The following is a 24,171-nucleotide window of genomic DNA, read 5'->3' as shown; positions in this document are numbered from 1 at the left end:
CCATTTTAGTAAATATAAGGGCCAGATAAAGATACCAGGTGATTTGATCATAACAATCCCTTAGGTAGTGTTTTTCTGGTTAAAAATATTTTCTCAGTAATTAAATCATTTATTCTTACAGTCATTCTTTAAAGTGGAGAGAGAAATTTTATTTTATTTTATTTTTTAAAAAGACTTAATTGGAATTTGCCTCTTTTAGGACCAGATATGCAAGTATGTTTTATATAGATTTATTGTGAGATTCACTATATTGACAAATATAGACTAAAGATAAAAAGATATAAAATACTCTGTGGTAGGTACATTTTAGTATCTTCACAAATCTTTATACCTTTGATAAGTTAAACACTTCTATTCAAGATAGTGAAAATTTGCAGTGCAATTAAAAGGGCTGGTTTATACTCCCAGAGTCATTTGCTTACTATGAAATCTATTTCATCGTTCTAGGATTTTAATTTTTTAATTACCATTTCTACTTGTGCCAGTTTTTATTGGTCATTTCTGTTTTATTAAACCTGAAGCTTTAGGTTTATGTTTTCCCATTTGTGGTTTGTTTTCTTTTAATTTAGCATTGTCCCAATCCCTTCTTCTAATGAAGAAATTCGCTTAGTTGATGATGCTTTTGGAAAAATTTGTCACATGGTCAATGATGGCTCCTGGGTGGTTCGAGTTCAAGCTGCAAAGCTATTGGTAAGTTACACTTTTTTTTTTCTTAAAAAAAGTTCTCTCTCTCTCTCTCTCTTTTCAAAGATATATTTGCTTTTAGAGAGAGGGGAAGGGAAGGAGAAAGGGAGAGAAACATCGATCAGTTGCCTCTTGCACACCCTCACCCTCATCTGGGGATCTGGCCCACAACTCAGGCATGTGCCCTGACCAGGAATTGAACCACTGACCTCTCCATTGCATAACAGTGCTTAGCCCACTGAGCCACACTGGCCAGGATAAATTATCCTTTCTTTAATGAACACATTGCCTGTTACACTTACACAAACATTTTGAGAAACTACAGGTAGGAACAGTTGTAACTCAACTATTAGAAATCCTAGTATTTCTTAAAATAAAAAGAAATGGCTCACTTTCCAATGGAGAAGTAGTTTTTAGAAGTAGGAAGAATTTTAAAGACGATTCTGTTTAAACTTGTTAACATAAGAGATAGGCCTTGACTAAAGATAAAAGAAAATAATAATAAAAATAGTTGCTGCCATTTACTAAGCACCCGTTATGACCTAGGTACTTTGCTGTGAGGCCACATACATGATCCTATTTATTTTCACAGTAACCCAGCAAGGTAGATGTTGTTATTCCCAGTTTCCGGGTAAGAAAACTGAGGCTCTGATAAGTAAATTATCCAACTTATACAAATAGAAGGTTTGTAGAATGGTATTCAAGCCCTGGCTGGTTTGGCTCAGTGGATTGAGCGTCGGCCTGCGAGCTAAGTGTTGCTGGTTCGATCTTCCAGTCAGGGCACATCAGAGAAGGAAAACTCTGACTCCAAAAAACCTCCGCTGCCTTGCGGCATACCTCTTAAGGGGAAAGGCTAAGGGAGTAAACCCCGACAGAAAATCCGGAGCCGGAGTCCCTAAGGAGGTTTGACGTTGTAGTCAACACCGGCAACTCCTGCGGCGCACCTGAAGCCAAGCTGTATTGACTCCGTCTTTCCCTTGGACCCTTCAGCTGCGAAGAGAGGGGGGGTCTGCTGCATGGGCAACAGCAGACCCTCCATATCACCCTGCCCAGGCTCTGTAGCTTCAGCTTCACTGGAGAGGACACTCCAGCGTCATCACAAGATGTCGATTCAACACGGGAGGAGACAGATACCATGTCACTCCCGAGTTGGACTGCACAGCCATTCTCGGTGGTGCAGATAGACTCTTAAGAAGCTACACCATCGTCTCTCGAGACGGACGGCTGCCGACGACGAGAATGGTATTCAGATACTAATCTCCTGACTTTTAGACTGGTACTTTCTACTGTTTTGCCTTTGGGGACTCAGTATATTTATAAAAAAAAAAATTAACTTTTCAGAGTTGTAGCTGTCTTATAGAAGGAGTGTTGACCTTTGAGCTATCACTTAATCTTAGTTTGGGTTTTCTCATCTGTTAAGTGGGTGATAATATCTCTCATATTTACCTCACTGCATTGTTACGATGCCCAAATGAGATACTGTCTATGAAAATCTTTATAAATTGTAATGTATTCTGTGTGGGATGATGGGGGTGGTTAGAGTATATAAATATGTATAAGTATATAAAATTTTGTAAATATCATGCCAAGAAAATCTGAGATTCTTTTATGGACAGTTCTTTTTGAGAGCCTCCGACTCTGCCAGTCTTGGTAAAATTGCTGGTTAAATGTTTTGAACCTCACTGTGCTGGGCACAGAACGAGTGATAGTCCTATTCTGTGACCAGTATTTATGGGGTAATTGTTAAAACCTGTGTGAAGTATTTTCATGGAATAATAAGAAATTTGGATGATTTCAGTATTTTCTGCTTATAAATTATATTGCTTTTTCATAATAAAAATACAGAATTAAACCAATTATTGATTTTGTTTTTGAATTCACATTTTAAGACTTTATTTTGGTCAGTTAGTATTTTAAAATCCAGAACAATCCAATTGTTCATCAAATTCTTTTATTTAACATTTACTGAGCATCTACTCTGTGTGTGTGTGTGTGTGTGAGAGAGAGAGAGAGAGAGAAGGGGGAGGGAATATTTAGAGAAATAATTTAATGATATATCTTTATCTGAGTAGGCAGCTCAGAAAAGTAATCCTTAAAGCTGGGTCATTCAGATTTTTCAGTTTGTATCCCATAGGATCTGAAATTCATTTATATGAAGCTGTATGAATTTGAATTACAGTGATGAATTGAAAGAGTTCCACTTAAATGACGGTAACTTGAGTTAAGTGCTTTATGTTATAATTTTAGTAATTTCAAATCTGAACAATTCCAAATTATGTAATTATGTTTATATTTTAAAATTAATATTCTAATTTTGTTAATAGTACTGTACTTTTATAGAGTTTCTAGCCTACTGAGCTAGACACTTTCTGTTATACATGCATACACATGCAATACACCCACTTCCTTATACATACATACACTCATATATTCATTTTTTGCAAATAATTTTTAATCCTTTTAAATTCTTTGAGAAGGTATTATATTATTCATTTCATATACAGGGTGGGGCAAAATTAGGTTTACAGTTGTGAGTACATTAAACAGTTTGTTCTTTTTTAAAAATCCTCACTCAAGGATATATTTATTGATTTTAGAGAGAGGGGAAGGTGGGCGGAGAGAGAGAGAGAGAAAGAGAGACAGACAGAGAGAGAAAGGAAGGAAGGGAGAGAAAGAAAGAGAAAGATAGATAGGTAGATAGATAGATAGATAGATAGATATTTATGTGAGAGAGAAATATCAGTCAGTTGCCTCCTTTATATGCCCTGCCCAGAGGTTGAACCCACAGCCTAGATATTTGTCCCAACCGGGGATAAAACCTGCAACCTTTTGGTGTGCAGGATATTCCAACCACTGAGCAACCTGGCCAGGGCAGAGTTTTTTCTTGTATTATTAATTACTGTATTGTTTTCCATATGAACCACTATAAACCTACTTTTTCCCACCCTGTATAGTAAAACTAAGGTTTAGGAAAGTGATATAATTTGTTTAAGGCCATGTAGATAGTAAATAACGTCTCATGATCTATATAGCCCATACAGAGTCCCTTCCTAGTGAGGATCCAGTTACACATTGGGAGCTGTGGTTGTGTAGTTAAGGCCCTGCTGGTTTACTAGTTCCTCTGTGCAATCTAAGAGGCAAATTCTCTGCACTAACTCTTGAGTAGGCAAAACCTGTGGTCAAGTAAACTGCGTGTTGTCTTTAGCCCACATATTCACCGGGTTAACAAACATTGAGACATAGTCTATGTCTTCAAGAGTTGGTGATCTGGTAAGTTGACATAGACAGTCAATCAGTTACAATACCTGGTACTTTTAGGGAAGAGCACCTAATAGCCACAGAAGGCTTTCTGGGGTGGTTTCTGAGCTGTGTTTTGAAGGCCGAGTATGAATTAGCTAGGTAAAGAAGTAGGGAAGGAAAAAATATGATCAGAGATATAGAAGAAGTGTAATAGTATACATAGTAATATCCTATAACAGCATACTACACTATAACAGCATACTAAGTTATGAGCAGTTTAGTACTTCTTGGTGTGGGAGAATAACCTTCAGTGTGAGGGATGCACAACAGATAAAGCATGAGAGGAAAGCAGAAACTGGGTTCTTTAAGAATGTCAATTAAATGACAAGTTTTTTAGACTTAAATCCATCTTGCACAAAAAAGGAATAGTCTCCATTCTTGGCTTATAGCTGGGTGAAAATTTTTAGATGTGGGCTGTATCAGAAAATTCAAGGTTATGTAAAAAGTTGATTTTTGGTTATCTGTAATTGCTCTAATAAGGCAAAGAAATGTGATTTCCAAGTGTACAGCTCCATTAGATTATTTAGAATATAGTCACTACTTTGTAAATAATCATGATAATTGGTGTTCTATCTAGAATATGGCCCTTAGTTCAATGATTTCTTCTTAACATGTTTAATTTCTCTTACTCAATAAGGCTTATTTATAAGCCTCCAGGAGTCTTTGACCTTAAATTACAACATTTTCAGATAGATAGTAGGTTTTTATCTCTGCTAAATCTTCCCAGGGCTATGCTTTCCCGGGCAAATGGAGATGTCCTAGTCAGAAGCAGTTTTACATCTCCCATAGTAATTCATTATTTTCTTATCTTTTTAGTTTGCTTCTTTTTTTATCATCTAATTTAGTAGAGGCTAGAAGCCTTCGAAGAGTGCATAGAGTTGTTATACTAATGGAGCAGTTTTTGCTCTGAAAGCAGGTTTGACACACTTGTTTGTTGAATATCATGGCTTTCTTAGTGTTGTGATTATAGGTTGTTAAGTAGTGGTGATAGTTCATTTGGAGAGAACCTACCTGAAATATTTGTCTTGATTAAAGTAGACAAGAATATAGATGTTTTGTGTGTGTGTTTGTTTCGATACGACTTTATTTATGGATGTTGAAATTTGAATTTAGTACTATTTTCTTATATCACAAAATGGTATTTTCCCCCAACCACTCAGAAATGTAAAAGCCATCCTTAGTTTGTGTGCTGTATAGAAACGTGATGGGCTGGATTTAGCTGATGGGCCATAGTTTGCTAGCTTCTGCCTGGTATAAGATATAATTGGTTTCATTTGACTACTTACAACATGAAGGAAAAACCCACCATGTTGTCTAAAATAATTAAGTTTTTTTGGACTGAACAGCCCTGGAAAAAAGAAAAGCAGGAAGATGTGTCTACTTTGTATTATTTGAGTAGAAGCCAGTTTATGAGGCCTCATTTCACATATTTTTCCCCATGGAATATTGGAGAGATAGATAGATAGATGATAAATAGATGATAGATAGATATTACACACACACACACACACAGGTTTTTGAAATTCTGTATAAAAACACCATCAGTAACAAAATTATGAATACTCTTTTACAAGTAAGACAGTTTCCATTATCATAATGAAGTCACCATAAAGGAATATGTGCAATTTTGCATAAGTAATTACATTCAGACTACCAGTATTCCTGATAGCACTAATAAATTCCATGGAGCATTTTAGTGCTTTCAATTTCCTTTTCTCACATATTTCTGCTGTTGCTGAGAAGAAACGAGTTTGTGCACTAGCAGAAAAGTCGTCAGTCATGGGTGCATACTCCTTCAGAGAACATACTTATTTGCACAAAACTTTGCTTTTGAAGAAAGAAATGTACTAGTCACCAGTTCATTATCTTGCTGTACAAATAAATATCAACCACTCATCACTGAGTTATGTACAGCTTCATTGTTCTCTGTAAAGTCATATTTCTACTCAAGTGAGAAAATTTCACTTCTACCAGTTTTGGGGGGTTCAGTGATCGATGCCAGTATCTGCACATGGCACTGTCTTAGGACAATGATTAGTGGTTTAAATAGCCTGGAAAATCCCTTCCAGTTCCGCTCTCCTAGTTATTTCTCGAATTAACACTGGGCTACTCATTTTTATCTCAATTTATCATGAACACAAAGGAAGGTGTTTTTGACCATCTTCTTCACACTGTTCTGCATTAGATCTTTGACTTTCACAGCTGGATCTTTGACTTTCTAGACTGGAGACCCAGAGCCAAAATACAATACATTTATCCTGTTGTAAATCCCAATGGTTTCTGGGATGGTATTTATGAACCCCATCATTTTTTTGTTTGAAGACACTGCGACCCCAGAGTGACACTGAAGAAACCAGCCTGGGGGGTTCAGAGCCCAAAGCAGGAACTTGGACGAATAGTCAAACCAGAACATGTCATCCCCTACATAATTCTCCTTTAACAAGGTGTACAACCCTTTGAGCACTTCAGCATTACCCAAATCTAAAGTGTCCCACATACAACCCGGTGGAAAGGAGTATGGTTCTATTTTTTTTAAAAAAATTGATAATGCTATTACAGTTGTCCTGATTTTTCTCTTGTTGTTCCCCCCCCCTTAGCAACCCCCCACCCTCAGGAAGTACCCCCGCCATTGTTCATGTCCATGGGTCATGCATGTAAGTTCTTTGGCTACTCCATTTCCTATACTGTACTTACATCCCCATGGCTATTCTGTAGCTACCTATTTGTACTTCTGAATCCCCTCACCTCTTCACTTATTCTCCCACAACCCCCTCCCATCTGGCAGTCGTCAAAACGCTCTCTGTATCCATGATTCTGTTTCTGTTCTTCTTGTTTACTTAGTTTTTTTTATTCAGTTGTTGATAGATATGTACTTATTGCCATTTTATTGTTTATAGTTTTGATCTTCTTTATCTTAAATAAGTCCCTTTAACATTTCATATAATAATGGTTTGGTGATGATGAACTCCTTTAGTTTTTTCTTGTCTGGGAAGCACTTCATCTGCCCTTCTATTCTAAATTATAGCTTTGCTGGATAGTGTAATCTTGGCTATAGGTCCCTGCTTTTCATGACTTTGAATATTTCTTGCCTGTCCCTTCTAGCCTGCAGTTTCTTTTGAGAAGTCAGTTGACAGTCTTATGGGAACTCCCCTGTAGGTAACTCCCTTCTTTTCTTTTGCTGATTTTAAGATTTTGTCTATCTTTAACATTTGGCATTTTAATTATGATGTGTCTTGGTGTGGGCCACTTTGCATCCATCTTGTTTAGGACTCTCTGTGCTTCCTAGACTTGCATGTCTGCTTTCTTCCCCAAATCAAGGATGTTTTCTTTCATTATTTTTCAAATAGATTTCCAATTTCTTGCTCTTTCTCTTCTCCTTCTGGCACCCTTATGATGCGAATGTTATACTTCTTGAAGTTGTCCCAGAGCTGCTTATATTATCCTTGTTTCTTTGGATTCTTTCTTCTTCTTGTTCTGATTGTTTTTTTGCTTCCTTATGTTCCAAATCGTTGATTTGATTCTCGGCTTCATCCACTCTACAGTTATTTCCCTGTAAATTGTTCTTTCTTTCAATTAGTGTATTCTTTGTTTCTGACTGGATCTTTTTTATGCTGTTGAGGTCCTCACTAAGTTCTTTATGCATCCTTATAACCAGTACTCTGCATCTATCTGATAGATTGCTAATTTCCATTTTGTTTAGCTCTTTTTCTGGAGTTTTGTTCTGTTCTTTCATTTGGGTCATGTTTCTTTGTGTCCTCGTTTTGGCAGCCTCCCTGTGTTTGTTTCTGTGTATTGGGTAGACATGCTTTGACGCAGCTCTTGGTAGTGTGGCCTAATGTAGTAGGTGTCTTGTAGGGTCCAGTGGCATAGCCTCCCCTATCACCCAAGCTGAGTCCTTGAGGTGCACCCTTCGTGTGGGCTGAGTACACCCTCCCCTTGTAATTGAGCCTCGGTTGCTGTTGGCAGGTCAATTTACCCAGGCCAGTCAGCTGCAAGGACTGGCTGTGACCACTGACCACCAACCTCCATTCTCTGTGGTGGATCAGCTGTGCAGGGGCAAGGTGGTGGTGCTCCAATGTGGTCTGTAGCTGTTCACTGGGTGTGCAGGCTCTGGGGTTTCCTGGGTAGTGCAGGCCAAGGTCAGACCTAACCTGTGTTTTGCCTGGGGCCATTCTACCTGAACTATCTCAAGCAATCTGAGGTGGCTGCTACCTGTGCTGGGTTTGGAGATTCCCAGGCAAAGCCAAATTGTGAATCTAAGCTTGCTGTTGCTAGTGCTGGGCCTGGAGCTCACTGAAGCCAGCTGTTTCTTGTTTGAAAGGATTTAGGAAGTTGTGAAACATGAGCTAAGACCAGCGATTCATGTGAAAAAGCAGCTTGGGTGGGCCTGTAACTTGGGTAGGGCGGAATCTCTGGGGTCTCCAAGGTGGGTCAAACAGTGTTAGCCAGGTTGATGGAGTTGCAGATATGTCAACAGCCTGCCGGCTCTGTGGGGAAAAGGTTTAGAAAAGGGACAATGACCTCTGCTCACCGTGGTGCCAGACACTTCAGTTTCTCCCTGTATGCCCCTGGTGCCTTTCAAGCTGCTACCCCAGTGCTGGAGCTCAGAGGGAGTGAGTCTGAGTAGGTGAGCAGTTTCCTCCACCAACTCAATCCCCACTGGGTTTTTGCATCCAGAAGTTGTGAGGACTTATCTTCCTGACACTGGAACCCTGGGCTGGGGGGCCTGGTGTGGGGTGGAACTCCTTGCTCCTGAGATATCCCTTCCAAATTTTTATCCACATGTGGGTGAGGGAATAGCCCATTCTCGTCTCCACCCCTTCTACCAGTCTGGATGGGTGCGGTTTCTTTAATTCTGTAGTTGTCAGATTTCCATGCAGCTCGATTTCTGACAGTTCTGAGTGATGGTTGTTCTGTATTTTAGTTATAATTTTGATGTGGTTGTGTGAAGAGGCAAGCCATGTTTACCGATGCCACCATCTTGACTGGAAGTCTAGGAGTATGATTTTTGACACATATTGTCTTTATCTGCTTCGATTGCATCATGAGATATTATTACTTAATTTAGTTTGGGTACTGGCTGTCTGTCCTCTGGAATTTGATTTCCTCCTTTTCTGTTTCTTCTATATCTTTTTTTGGCACTGAAATTCTATCTGAGACTTTCTTTGGCATGTCCCATCTCCTCCTCATTGTCCCTGTCTATCCCACACTTGTCCTGGTTATCTGAAGACTTGCTGTCTGCCGCCATCGTTGTGGTGTGGGCCGTGGAAGTGGCCTTGAGCACCTGGGGACAGAATGACAGTGGAGGTGGAGGCCGGAACTATAGATGTTTCTATGATTGCTGAGACATACTTTATATCTTTTCGGTCCAAATCTGCCTTTCCTGTGCTTTCATGAGTAATTAATGATCTACCCAGTCATGAACCCAGAAGCATTTGGAATTATTTTTCTGTGTCCCATATCTCCTGAGTCATCAGCTCTTATCAGTTCTACCTTCTTGTCGTACCTTGAATCTACCTGACTCTTTCCCTTCTCTATTTCTGCTAGGCCTGTACTAGTTCAGGTCTGACCATTTTTCATGTAGGTTACTGTTCTTTAGGGCTCTTGGTATTTGTGGATTTGACATGGAAAGCTTTGGCTGTTCTTAGATAACACTGGAAATTTGTTACAAATAACGTGTAAATTTGCTAACTGTTGGGAGGGCATTTAAGGAGAGCATTGAAACTATGGATTGAATAATTTAGTGTGAAGTCTTTAAAATTTTCTTTGTAGGAAAAAAGTGTCCTTTAAAAAGCCAATTGATAACATTGACGGTAAAACCAGAGAGAAAGTGAGGAGCTCTTAAAAATGTATAGTTCTTATTCATAAAACTGATGTTTTGTATTAAAAAAAATTAATGTTAGATTTGGTATGACTCAGCTCTATGTAGCAAACAAGGCCACCAACTCTACTGTGTAAAGATAAGAAAAAGTGGTTTTGAAACTACTTACATTAAAACTTCTCTCCTACAGTTGCAGGAAAGATATTAAGTTGGGTAAGAATATTCCCAAGAACATGTGACTTTCCAGGGAAAATGTGGTTGGAGATAAAGTCTGATCTTGTTTAAGCATTTTTAATTTGGGAATTAGAGAAGGTCTGTAATATATTCCTTAAGATGTCTAGGACTTACTCTGATAGCCTCTTAACTGGTCTCTGCTTCTTTTCGATTCCTTATGTTACATTAGCCGCTTTGTTGTCAAGATGTTTATGAGGTGTAAATCTGTTTCTCCCTTACCTGAAAAGAGCAAGTTATCAAATCTCTCAGCCTCAATCTCTCATCTAAAAAATTGAGGACCATGTACATTCTTCATGGGATGAAAAGGGAGAATACAATTTTAAAATATAAGTAAAATATTTTGTACGTCATTGAGCTCATTAAATATTTAGCAGAGATTATCTAGTTATTATTCATAAGGTGGCGCCTTACTTTGGTGAACAAGGCCCTCTATAATCTTACCCCTACCTACCTGCATTTTCCGCACCCTCGTCTTTTGTTCTCTTCATGGAACCACTTGCTATTCCCCCCATGACGTTCTCACTTCATGCATTTGCACTTGTGAGTTCCAGTTCTCCCTGCCATCATCCTTTACTGCTTGTCTTCTGAGTTCCCATTATGCCCTTTGTAAATGTGTATTATAACAATTCATACACTAATGGAATTATCTGTTGTCAGTTTCTGTCACTAGTCTGAGATCATTGAATGTAAAATTGATGTCTTATTTTTTGTATTCCTGTTCCTGATAACTGGGCATACAATTGAATGGTTGCTAAGTGTTTGTTTTATTAAAAGAGTGAATAAGTGAACACATAAATGGAAAGAGTGGAATGAAGAGGCATAGAGAGACAGGGAAGAGTTAAGGCAAAGGATTCTGGACTTCGTTTATAGCCCAGCTCTGTAACTTACGCTCCTGTGACCTTGAATGAGTTATTTAATTTCTTTGTACATTCTTTCCCCCCCTATTTAAAGTGGACCTAATAATAGTATTTACTTTGGAAGAGGACTAAATGAGTTAATGTATGTATAAAGCACTTGGAATGGTGCATGACATAATTTAGGTGCTTGCTGCTGTTGCTGCTGCTGCTAATGTTTTCATTATTTTCCTGATGATTCAGAACCCATAGGCATCTTTAGTATCAAGAATGATATTACCTTCACACATTTAAGTTGGCTGCAAACTTTGACTATTAAGATAATGTTCAAGTCTTAATAGATGTTCAATTTGTTCTGAATTCTTTCTTACAGGGCTCTATGGAGCAAGTCAGTTCTCATTTCTTGGAGCAGACACTTGACAAGAAGCTGATGTCAGATCTGAGGGTAACTTGAATTCTTTGTTGTTTAAACTGGGTTTCTGTAACTAACATCAGTGTAACAACATATGCCAAGTTGATGCTGATTTAGTTTTGCAGCCCATGCAGTTGTTAAATTAATGTAGGGTAATTAGATTACATTTTATTTTAAAATCTTAGTAACTTGAACCAAATTACAAGTTGCTTCATTAAATTTTAAATTATTGTAATGAAATAATTTTACAAAGAAGAGCCAGTATTAATTTTCTATTTGTTAGAACTACAAAGGTTTGGTCTTATTTTTTGAGATTGTGACATCTTAGGACTTCTTTCCAAAAGCACTTCCCATGGAAGAGTGAGTCAGTTCTTTCTCTGAACTGTAACAAAATGCCTCTTATGGAATGCCTTTAAGTTTTTACTGTGATAGTTCTCTGATATAGTTGCCAGGATTGATTATGAGTCTGAGAATATGATGTGTACATTCACTGTCAATATCTTAATTTTTAAATGATAAACCCAATAATAAAGAGGTATAGAATCTTTGATAAGTAGAAGGAAAAGGGAAAAAAATTTACCCATTTTCCCACTACTCTTACACAATGACTTTTGTCATTTTGATGTATCTCTCCCCAGCTCTTTTTCTTATGTATGTTTTAAACACTATTGCAGATAGTTTTATAGTCTACATTTAGTTTTGTAGTCTACTTTTTATATTTGCCACTATATCATATCCATTTTCCCCCATATTGTCAACTTTATACTTAGGATTTTTACTGATTTCATAATGTTCTGTCACATAGATGTGCCATCATTTCTAGCTCTTTACATTTAGATCCTTCTAATTTTTCCATCTTACTAAATCAAATAAAGAATACGATCTTCATGCATATTAGATCTTTTCTTCTTTTGAGTTATTTGGTAAGATAAGATAAATTCTAAGGAATGGTTGAAGAGTTGATATAAAATATTGCCATTCAATTTGCCTTCACTTGAGGTCGGTGATTGATTAAATGTTCTTTGTGTATTCTGGGATGGAAGTGTAAAGAAGGATATTCTCATGGTGAATGGTGAGGGATGGGTGATCCTAAGACATATCACAGGGTACAAACTTTACTACTGGACCGGACCCACATCCTGTAGTCTCAGGTGCTTTATTTCATCAGTGCCTTTCAGATGATCAGCCACGAGGATGTGGATTCACACTAAGAATGTTCATAAGAAGCAGATGTATAAAGTATTCATTTATGATTAGTCCTAATTCTCAAGTGGACTGGATATTTACTTTAGCTAATCACTATATTTCCCATTAGGCATCCTGTGCAGGAAATGAATTTACTAGAAGGTTACCTGGGAGCAGTGTTGCTCGAATAGAGCACAGTGTTGTCAAATAGAAACTTACTTCTACTGGGACTGAAAACAGTTCTTTTCTAGGACCAGTGTCTTATCTACCCAGGATGGTGCTTGGAGGGACACTGCCATCATTTATCTCTCTGGTTCTCTCTTTCCTATGTTGTCACTGCAAACATGAGCACCTGTATGATCAACACATTCTTTCTCTATCTTTAATAAGGTTAATATTTTTAATAAGGTTACTATCAGTATTATAGATAGACCTGTGAGTGTTTGGTTTTTTAGTTGAATTTGCATTTCTCTGCTCTCCCCTATTATTATTATTATTGTTATTATTATTTTTTTTTTTTTCAAATTTAACTCTGAGAGAGCAGTCTTATATTCTTCCTTCCCCTGTTCTCAGGGTGCATCTTGTTGTTCCTTCATGAACCTACTGCAAGTGGTAATTGTTGTTGTCCTCTACAGAGGAAACGCACTGCACATGAGCGTGCCAAGGAACTTTACAGTTCAGGGGAGTTTTCCAGCGGCAGGAAGTGGGGAGATGATGCTCCCAAGGAAGAAATAGATATGGGGGCTGTGAACTTGATCGAGTCAGGAGCTTGTGGAGCCTTTGTTCATGGATTGGAAGATGAAATGTATGGTAAGTATGACTGCATAATAACAGTACCCTTTACTGAGTGACTGCTACATGAAAGGGATTGTACTGACTGATATACACACATTGTCTCATTTAGTCTTCAGAGTCTCAATTATACCTACTATTATTTTCATTTTACAAACAGATGAGGTTGAGGTCCAGGTGGCATGATGCAGTGGTTAAGAGCATGGACTTTGGGTTCAGTCAATCTAGGTTCAAATTCCAACATTTTTATAAAACAAGCCTAATAGAAAGCATTTCTGAATAGTAAGAATTAAATGAGTTTATATATACATAAAACACTTGGCACAGGAATGACTCCATTATGGTAAGCACTTAATATACTGGTAGTAAAAATTGATATTATTGATATTGATAACAATAACAACTTATTAGTCACCCCACTAATAAGAGATAGAAGCAAGGTTTAAACCCAGGTACGTCTGACCTCAAAGCCTTTGTATGACTAATAAAGACTGTTACACCTTCATTTTTGAAAGATATTTTCACTGGCAATTGAATTCTAGATTAATAGGTTTTTTGTTTTGTTTTGATTTTTTGTTTTTTAGTCTTTTAAAAGGTGTCCCGTAGTTTTCCATTTGTATTGTTTCTGTTGTGAAGTTTGCTGTCATTTAAAAAAATCTTTGTTCTTCTGTACATGATATGTCTTTTCAGGATGCTTTTAAGATTTTCTTATTATCGCTGGTTCTAAATGATTTAATTCTGATGTGTCTTGGTGTAATTCTCTTCATGTTTCTTACACTTGAAATTTGTTGAGCTTCTTGTAACTATGGAAGATCCTTGGCCATTATTTCTTTAAATAGTTTTCTGGCCCCATGCTTCAATTACACATATATTAAGTTACTGAGGTTGTCCTGCAGTTGACTGGTGCTCTGTTTTCTTTTTTTTTCTCCTACTCTTTTTTTCTCTTCATTTTGAATAATATTTATTACTTTGTCTTAGAGTTCACTAATCTTTTTTCTGCAACGTCTAAACTGCTCTTAACCCCATTCAATGTATTTTCATCTCAGACATTGTAGTTTTTCATTCCTAGAAATTCTATTAGAATGTGGTTTTGTTTACTATCTTCCACAGATCTACGTAACATGCTTAATATTTTCTCTAGATTTGTCAACAAAGGGTGTTTTTACAATAGCTTTCCTCACGTTCTTGTCTATTAGGTCTGTTATTTGTTTGATTTCTGGGCTGGTTTTGGTTGATTGATTTTTTTCCCTTCATTATGGATTTATTTTCCTGCTTCCATGCATTCCTGTTAATTTTCAATTGGATGCTAACCATTGTGAGTATTCCTTTATTGGATACTGAACATAGTTATATTACTATATGCATTTTTGGGCTTTGTTCTGGGTTGTAGTTATTTCAGGTCAGGACCCAAGCAGCTAGCGCTTATTTTTGTCCACTACTGAAACAAACTTCTGAAAAAACAATTATAGACCATGTGTGAGCTTTGGAAATTGTTTCCTCTAATTCTGTTGAGTGGTTCTTTCTCAGACTTTGGATAGTTTCTTCACAGATCAGAACTCAACTTTCAACTTGAGGTGGACCTTCTCATTCTCTCTGTGCAGTTCTCTCCTTTCTGGTGCTTTGCCCTATGAAATCTAGCCACAGGGGCCTTCCCAGACTGAGCGCGATCTTCTCAACTCAGGAGACCCGCAACCTGGAAAACCCTCCAGACAGTAAACTGGTATAATCATAGAACTCACCTCATTTATTTCCTGTCTCTCAGTAATTACTACCCTTTATTGCCTGATGCCTAATGTGTTGAATACTGTTGTTTCATATCCTTTACCTCTGTTTTTAGTTGTTCCATACAGAAAGATAAACCTGGCCCTTGTTACAACATCTTAGCCAGTAACAGAAGTCCTGCAAAGCTCTTTTGATAAGATGGTATCTATCTCAAGTAGGTCACAGAATGTCAGTGCATTGAGGTGATTGACTGCAGCCTCCTCATTTTCAGTGACCTGGGGAGATACTGTTGATTGTCCATATTTTATAATAAATTTGTGCCAGAGACTTAGAACTTAGGTCTTTAAAATGCCTATAAAAATTACCTCGCAATAGGACTGCTTCTTAGAAGGGCAAGAAAATTACTTTTGAAAGACAATATTCTATTAGTAGATGTAAGAATTTGCTTATTCTATACAATTTGCTATAAGGTGTTTTATACATGTAAAAATGACTTAAAGCTATTAATACTGCTTTTTTGTTATCTATGAACTTTATAAATGAATTATAATTGAAAAATATTAGATAAGTTCCGTTACTAAGACCTATTTTATCTTCAGACAAGTAACTGTAATCTATTTTGTTTCTACTAGCATTTTTGCTATGTTTAGTTTCTACAGTTGAATTTCATCACTATTAATGTTTCTGTGGTTTAATTTAGCAGTTTTCAGTCTGTCACTAAGGTGTAATTAAAGGAACTTAACTGTGGAAAGTGAGTAGATCATTTCATTGACCTTAGTCTCCAGTATCACCTTTATTTTAATCCTCTAGTTGTTACATTTCCTCCCTTGATCTGGGCCTTTGTACACGTGGTTCCTCTGACTAAAAAGGTCTTTTTTCTTTCTTTTGGCCTAACAGCTCCTTCAGGCATTGTTTTAGGTATCACTTGTTACAGAAAACTGCTTCTAATCTATTGAGTGGGTTTTGTGCCTCTTCTGCATTTTCTTATATCCCTGTGCTTTTCCATTATACCATTCATTATGCTGTAATGCAATTAATTATTCTCGCAGGTAGGCTCTGAGAGAACTCTTCTTGTTGGTCTTTGTAATTTCAGTATTGAGCACAAAGCGAGTGATTAGCAAAGCCAGGATCTAATTACACATGTTAAGACACCAGAGGAACAGTTTTATTTTCCCCTCCTAACATAGAAAATTCCTTTTCTCTGCTCTGGACCCTTAAGGAAACTGTAATGTACTTTCAACGTCCCAAAAAGTCCAGTAGAAATAGTTAATTTACCTGCCTGTAGCCAGGCAGTATAGGCAAAGTAAAACACCAAGTTTCTTTGTTTCTGCTTGGAATGTTATCATCTCAGGCGGTAAGGATTATCTCATGCTGATAGGGGTTTCTCTGTGATTCCTTTGATAGACTTGCAAGGGTTACACATGAATCAGTGTGGTATAATAAAGCCCCAGGAAGAAAAGTCGGCAGTTAACACATTTGGGTCTGTTCCTCACTTCCTTTGTAATTAGCAATTTTATGCTTAAATTACATTATTGTGAAGTGGAGCAAATTCTTCCCTTCTGATTAAAAGGAAGAATTTATAACTACCAAGAAAAATCTGAGTCATCTTCTTTTAATGTAATAACTGCTTTTAAAGTGTCTGTAAAAATTTCTTAGACAAAACAAATTATTTTAGTGAATTTTAACCACAATTTGAGTGTTTTGTTTTTCTTTTTTGAAACCATACATTGTGTTGCAGAACCATGTGGGAACCACTGGAACAAAACAGCATTTATAAAAGTCTGAGAGCATTGTCTGTTGCTTGCTCATCTCTCATCTCTGTATCCCAGCACTTAGCACAGGGTCGGCCATGTAGCGAGCACACATTCAGGAAACATTCTTTGTGAATGAACCAAGGGCTTCCCAGATTCAGTAACTTCACCAGTGAGCATGCAAAGAGGTAGAAGGCACGCCTCTGTTTTCAGGGTGCTTTTAAGACCTTGCTGTAGCTAATATTGATAGAGTTTCTGGCATATGCCAGGCAGTGTACTATGTACTTTACTTACAATATCATTTAGTCATCCTACCTACTCTGCAAGGAAATGAGTGTTATCTCCATTAACAGGTGAGAAAATTGAGGTGCTAGGAAGTCAAGTTACTTATTCAAATCACCTCCAAGTTTGTGGAGGGATTACTCTTCACAATTCATTGTGAAACCACTATCATTCCAGAGTATCTGCCCTTAACCACTATATGATGCTAGTCTATATAATCAACAGGCCTGGGTACTAGTCTTATCTCTGCTCTTACTCACTTTGAGGCAAGTTAATTCACTTGGCTGAATCTTATATCTAAAATGGGAATAATGGTATCTAGCCTGTTTTAATAGTATTATTTGAAAACTGCCTTTTTAAAAAAACAAAAAGTTCTTTACTGTGATGTAATACTGAGATAACTAATTTTCAAGAAATTCAGTTAATGGAAACAGAAGTGCAACTCGACTTGATCGTATGTCTCAGAGTCAGGATTCTAAACCTTAGTCCCTGTGACATTAAAATTTTTGCTCTTAGGTTGATATGTATGTGGGAGCTGAACCTGTGGGCATGGAGGGAAGTCTTTCAGACATGGTTTGTATAGTGAGAGGAGTAGAGAGCAAAAGGCAAGCCTAAATAAGGAGGAATCCTTCTTGGATATTTTCCCATGGCTCTTAACTTGATGCGCAGTTTGGTCTCCTTTTGTCTAGAGGTCCGCATTGCTGCTGTGGAGGCTCTCTGTATGCTGGCCCAGTCTTCACCCTCTTTTGCCGAGAAGTGCCTTGATTTTCTGGTTGACATGTTTAATGATGAAATTGAGGAAGTACGTCTGCAGTCCATACATACCATGAGAAAAATCTCTAACAATATCACCCTCCGAGAGGATCAGCTAGACACTGTCCTGGCTGTGTTAGAGGTGAGTGTTTACAGTTTGATAGTCCTGAAAATTCGGCAGTTTCTTCCGCTGCCCCTACCCCCACTGGTTTTGATAACCACAAGTTATGGGGATTTATCTTTCTGGTGTCAGGACCCTGGGCTGTGTGGACTGGCCTGGGGCTGGGATCGTTCAATCCCAAGGTATCCCTTGCTCCCAAGGTATCCCCCACTTCCAAGGTATCACTCCTGATTCTTATCCACCATACGTAAATGTGGGAACCTCCATTCTGCTGCCGCTGCCACCTCTCCACGCCACACCACATCTTCGTGCCTCTCTGCCCCTCTCTGCAACTCCACCCCTCCCACCTATGTGGATGAATGTGGCTTCTTAAATCCTTGGTTGTCAGATTTCCGTACAGGTTGATTTTTTGACGGTTCTGGGTGTTGTTTTGAGATCTAGTTGTAATTCTTTCTGTAGTTGCATGAGGAAGCGAAGCATTTCTGCCATGCCTCCATCTTGATTGGAAGTCACAGTTCTGCCTTTTGATCACACAACTCCACCAAGATGGAGGAGATTGACTGTTAAACAGGAACTTTAAATAAAGCTTAGTGTTGCAAAGATTAGGAAAAGACACGGTTCCCTGGGAATACAGAGAGTACCTAACCTGTATTGTCTAAGGCAAGGTTGGAGAGACAGGGAAGAAAGAGGGAGTATAGTAGACACTTAAAGGAGGAGTAGGAATTAATGAGGCATTTTCTCAGGAAGGACAGGCACTGATGTTAGAATGTAAGAGTAACAAATGGAAAGAATAATGGCTAAGCATCCACAGGCAAGAATGAGTGTGTTGTATTGAAGGAATTTATTGTAAGTGTAGCAGAGTTGAAGAGATGGAGGAGAGGAGGGAAGTGGTTATAGATAAGACAGGAACTAAATAATGAAGAATTCTTCTTAGCCTTTGATTTCATTCTTCTAGCGAATCATAAGATGTTACAGCAGGAAGGGATCTTAGGGTTCAGTTTGTTTAACCCTGGAGTTTTACAGTGAGAAAAGTAATTTATTTGACATCACACAGCTAGTAAGTGCCTGGGCTAGGTTATAAACACAAATTTGCTTCCCAGGCTGTGGTTTCAAATTATTTTTCTAAACTGTCTGGATTTTATTTGTGAGTACTCAAATTTTTCAAAATATTAATAAATGAGATTTGGTCTCTGGTTTCCTTTTTGGTTGTTGTTTGTTTTTCAGATATTGTGAAAGGGATAGCAATTTGAAGTTTAGTCATTAGCACTTGTTACAGATTTCTGCTACATACTACAGAAAACAGATCAAGTGCTTTGATTTTGAAGTTCTCTCAGTTTCTTAGCACTTCTATTAAGGTTTTTCCTGAGTTATCTCATGTGGGCTAGATAGCACTTCTCTGTATTTTTTAATACCCTGTATATGTGTTCAGCTAATTTAATTCTTTATGTCACAAGGTTGTGAGCTTCTCAAGGGGTAGGGTCTTGGCATTAGTCATCAGGAAAGTGCAAATTAACACATTAAGCATCAAGCCTGTTTTATTTTCCTTTCCGTTTAGTATAATGCCAATCACTGGTGATTGACATGGCGCTTAAAGTGTTAAACCACAGTGAGATATTAAACATAAAAAAAAAAAAAAGAAACCCTGACAATACTAAGTGCTGTGAGAATGGGGAGGAACTGACACTCTGATGCACTGCTGATGGGAATGAGGAATGGTAGAGCCCCTTTGCAAATCAGTGACAGTTTCTTATAAAGTTAAACATACACTTACCATATAATCCTGCAGTCCCATTCCGAAGTATTTACTAAGGATAATTGAAAAGGTATGTTTGAAAAACCTCTATGCAAATGTTCATTGCAGTTGTAGTTATAAAAGACCCAACCTGGAAATAACACAAATTCCTTTGGTTGAAGGGGTAAATAAACTGTGGTAAATTTATTCAATGGAATACTACTCAATAATAAAAAGGAATGAGCTGCTGATGAGTGGGAAGAGGCCACTTTCCTGACATCATCTCAAACTACTCTCTTGTAGTTACTCTGCTCTGGCTACACTGATTTCCTTGCTATTTTTCAAATATGCTTCTACTTCATGGCTGTTATGTGTGCTGTTCCCTTTGATTATCCAGTGTAAAATGCCCCACCTAACCCAGTACTCTTTCCCTTAACCTGCTGTATAGTTTCTTCATAATACTTAACACTATCTGATACTTAGTGCTATCTGACCTGCGAGGTATGTCTGGAAAAAGTCCAGCCATTCTTGATATAACTAGAATGGTTTACGGCAACATCATTGTAACCTGGCAGCCAAGAAGAGTGGATTGAAATGCGTATCCATAAACAATGACAACTTCACTGTACTAGTCAGTGGGGGCGGTAGATGCCATTGAGTGAGCATGTGTACTGTATGGCCATCGCATTCAAAATGACTGAGTGAATTGAGCAATGAATCTGCATCAAATTTTGCATTAAGCTTGAAGATTCCTCTGTGGAAACTATTCGGATGATTCAGAAGGCTGCAGCTATGGGCACCTGGTGATTGGCAGCTTCATCACCACAATGTGCCTGCTCATACATCACATCTTGTGCAGAGTTTTTTTGGTGATGCATCAAGCCAGCCAGGTGACTCAGCCCCTCTACAGCCCAGATTAGGTGCCCTGTGACTTCTGGCTTTTCCCAAAACTGAAATCACTTTTGAAAGGGAAAGACTTCAGGCCATTGATGAGATTCAGGAAAATACGACTGGGCAGCTGGTAGCAGTTGTGAGAGCTGTGTGAGGTCTGAATGTGCCTACTTTGAAGGAGACTGAAGTGTCATTGTCCTGTGTATAATGTTTCTTGTATCTTGAATCTTCTTCAGTAAATGTCTCTATTTTTTATATTACATGGTTAGATACCTTCTGGACAGACCTTGTATATATTTAGTAAATTTTGTCTTGACACTAGAATGAAGGTCCTGAGAGCAGGAATTTGATTTTAATTACTGCTCTATCTCTAGCAGTTGGTATAGAGTAGGAGCTTGATAAACGTTTGTTTACTAAGTGCTCGATAAATGTTAAATGTATAAACAAATGAACAAATGAATGAATTCTTCAAATCTCAGTTCATATGTGACCTCTGTCTTAACTACCAGCCCATCCCCTCCCAGAAAACTGAGACTTTTTATCCTTTGTAACTTATACACTCCTCCATAGTAGCTAATCCACAGTGACTGCTATTATCTTTTTTTTAAAGGATTCATCCAGAGATATTAGAGAGGCTCTTCATGAACTCTTGTGCTGTACTAATGTTTCAACCAAAGAGGGAATTCATCTTGCACTGGTGGAGCTGCTAAAAAATTTAGCCAAGTACCCTACTGACAGGGATTCCATATGGAAGTAAGGACCTTTTTGCTTATTTGCTCACTGAGTGAAATAATGTGTTAAATGTACAGTGTTGACATTTTCATTGGATCATATTTAACTTAGCCAAACTCTCGGGGTCTGATTTCTAAGTGGAATATTGTATTTTAGATTATTTATTCATTTATCCATTCGTCTACATAGCAAATATATGCCTGCCATCTACTTACTATGTGCTAAGCCCTGTGGTAAGTGTTGGAGGTACAGGGAGGAGCTGATTAGATTCCCTTTTTCTCCTATACAGTGTTAATCATTGCTTTGTCTAGTTTGCATTTTGTACAGGATCACAACCATCATTATAGAGATTAAAGGCAGGGCCAGTACTTGGTCTGCAGGTTGAAAATCTCATTCATTTTTCCCCCTGATTAGTTCTAGCTTTAGAGTCAGATTGTTAAAACTGTTAATGAATTGCTGTTTGAAGAACTACTTTCTTAATTTAATTTAAAAATGTGTGCGTGCCATGTGTTTAAATGAGCTTAAGTGATGAGATCACTCCAACTGTATAGTTTCTCGATTTTCAAAAAGATTTGTTACTAGAACAACTTGGTCAAATGAGGTACTTGGAAGATATATTAAAAACTAAAAATACCAGGGAAGTCTTGTTCTTTTTTGATATCTGGGTTATCTGTTTTGCTGTTTCTTCATGTATGTTCAGTCCCATTCAGCTCAGTTCAATAAACATGCATTGATTGTCTTCAGGGAGCACTCAGTCATTTGGTGTGTGGGGACTGGGATGGAGAGAAACACCTCTATCAGCATCTGTACTTCTTTGGGGACACAGAAAGAGTAAATTGTGCTTGATGGAAGGGATTGTTAAAGAGTGTTTATCAGAACATTCTTCTTGCCTTAACATAAGATTTGTGGTTATTTGGTTCATTCAGAATATTTATGTTAGGACTGTCTTTACTGGATGATTGTAGATAGAAAACTCCTTCACGTGACAGTGCTTCAAAAGATTTTGAAGTGACCTAATTATTACTTGATATTTTTTCATTTCTTCTCATAAATGATGACTTAAATATTTAGAAATATCAAAAGAGAGTATGATAAAAGTAAATAGTCACAGTGGTATGTTTTTAAGACATTGCTAAAAATAGGTACATAAATGAAAGTTTTGAAGGAGATAGTTTGTTCTGTTTGTATACCTATAGTTCATTGAATAAGTGCATATTAAACACTTGTTATAACCCAGTCACTGTGTTAGGTGCTATGGAGATTTTAAAATGGATTCAGCTCAGTGACCTAGCCCCCGAACAGCTGGAAGGGAGAGTAGAAAGGAATATGTAGGTAGGGAGGTGGATGAGATAGTATGTAAAAAATATTACAAGTCAGAATTGAAGCTTTAGGGAGGCCCAGATATGTAGGGGTCTCTAAGGGGAACCAATTAATAGCTCTTGTATTTTCCACCTGAGATCTGAATAGAATGAGAGATAAAATAAAGGATTGGCATGTGGAGGCCAAACTACAGCCTTTACAATATCCCCTGAGGCACAGTGAGTAAAAGGGCTGAGGGAGGTCAGAAACTTAGTGAATTAAATTGGTTCCACATAGAAGGTAAAACAGGACTGGGGGAAAGGTCCTTAACAATATCAAGGGCTTTAAATGTGATGCCTTTCATACCCCATATATCCATGAATTTGTTCATGGTGTTTGTTTTCTCTCTTTTACCACTCCCTAGTGATACACTGTCTCCTTTGTGAAATTGTCTCTGATCATAGTAATCTCTTCTACCTTTGACAGAAAGCAGAATCTCACTCATTTGATAGTTCATTGCCTTGTATTAGTCAACTTTGCCTCAGGCGGATTGTAAACTCATTGAGAACAGAAATTAAGATTTATATTTCTTTTCGGTTCAGCACAGCTTCTAAACCAGAACTTAACAAATACAAAATAATAAAAATGCATAATTACCAGCACACATGTAGTTCTTGATAGCTTATAAAGGACCTTCATGTAGTCATAATAGTTAACTGTTGGCCAATTAATAGCTAATAGCCAGTTGACTTCTTACTGTATGACAGATACCTCCAAGAAGCTCTCCCGTACACTTCCCCTCTTGCTCCATTGACTAGAATTGGATTATTTGATTACCTGCAAACCAGTCACTGGAAAAGTGGGGATGGGGTTGCCGTGATGGATTTAGACCAATTGTGGTTGAGCCCTTGGGCTGGACCTGCCTTCTCTGAGCACTTTGCTACCTACCTGGTACCTGAGTAAAATCAGGGTTCTCTTGGCAAAGAAGATGGTGGAAATGGCTGTTGGTTAAATAACCGTAGTAATATACTGCCATACCAGTTCTTTTATCTTCATAATAACAGAATTTTTAGAAGAATTAACTTAGTTTCAGAATAAGTGAATGACTTATCTGAACTCACAGAGGCAGTAAAGGTAGATAATTCAGAATTTGCAGCTCTGAACCAGGCTTTCTGATTCGAAGTCCTAGTACTTTAAGAAGCATTTATTAACTTGCTAAAGTGGGCTCTCACTTTGTTTATTTCAGATGCCTGAAGTTTCTGGGAAGTCGACATCCAACCTTGGTGCTTCCTTTGGTGCCAGAGCTCCTGAGCACCCACCCATTTTTTGACACAGCTGAACCAGATATGGATGATCCAGCATGTATCCTCTGTGCCTGGGACAGATCCTGCTGACTTGGCATCTTTTTTGGTAGTGTAGCTTAGCTGGTCTGGTTTTATGTTTTCATTTCTTTTAGGTGAGAATATATGCTGAGGGAGCCCTATGGGTATTCTCAGCTTGGTTTCTTGATTTCACGGTAATTCACCTTTGCCATTTAATACTAATACTTTTTTACACCATTTATTGAGCACCTACTATATTCCACATACCGTTTAAATGCTTTATA

The 24,171-nt window shown here is 37.8% G+C and overlaps 1 protein-coding gene across 1 annotated transcript in view; it reads left to right on the top strand.

Moving 5' to 3' along the window:
• The window catches only part of INTS4 (integrator complex subunit 4), a 114,866-nt gene that overhangs the window by 52,841 nt on the left and 37,854 nt on the right, over positions 1–24,171 (top strand). Inside the window, exons 8-13 of the mRNA XM_090265735.1 lie at positions 570–690; positions 11,267–11,338; positions 13,126–13,300; positions 17,727–17,932; positions 21,145–21,287; positions 23,812–23,927. Of these exons, the coding sequence (XP_090121861.1) occupies positions 570–690; positions 11,267–11,338; positions 13,126–13,300; positions 17,727–17,932; positions 21,145–21,287; positions 23,812–23,927 (833 nt within the window). The remainder of the gene's footprint in view (positions 1–569; positions 691–11,266; positions 11,339–13,125; positions 13,301–17,726; positions 17,933–21,144; positions 21,288–23,811; positions 23,928–24,171) is intronic.

The sequence above is a fragment of the Furipterus horrens genome, unplaced genomic scaffold, assembly GCF_987537825.1.
Source record: "Furipterus horrens unplaced genomic scaffold, mFurHor1.1.pri manual_scaffold_2, whole genome shotgun sequence".
NCBI lineage: Eukaryota > Metazoa > Chordata > Mammalia > Chiroptera > Furipteridae > Furipterus > Furipterus horrens.
Note: the sequence above shows the minus strand (reverse complement) of the source record. Positions and strands in the feature narration are given on the sequence as shown.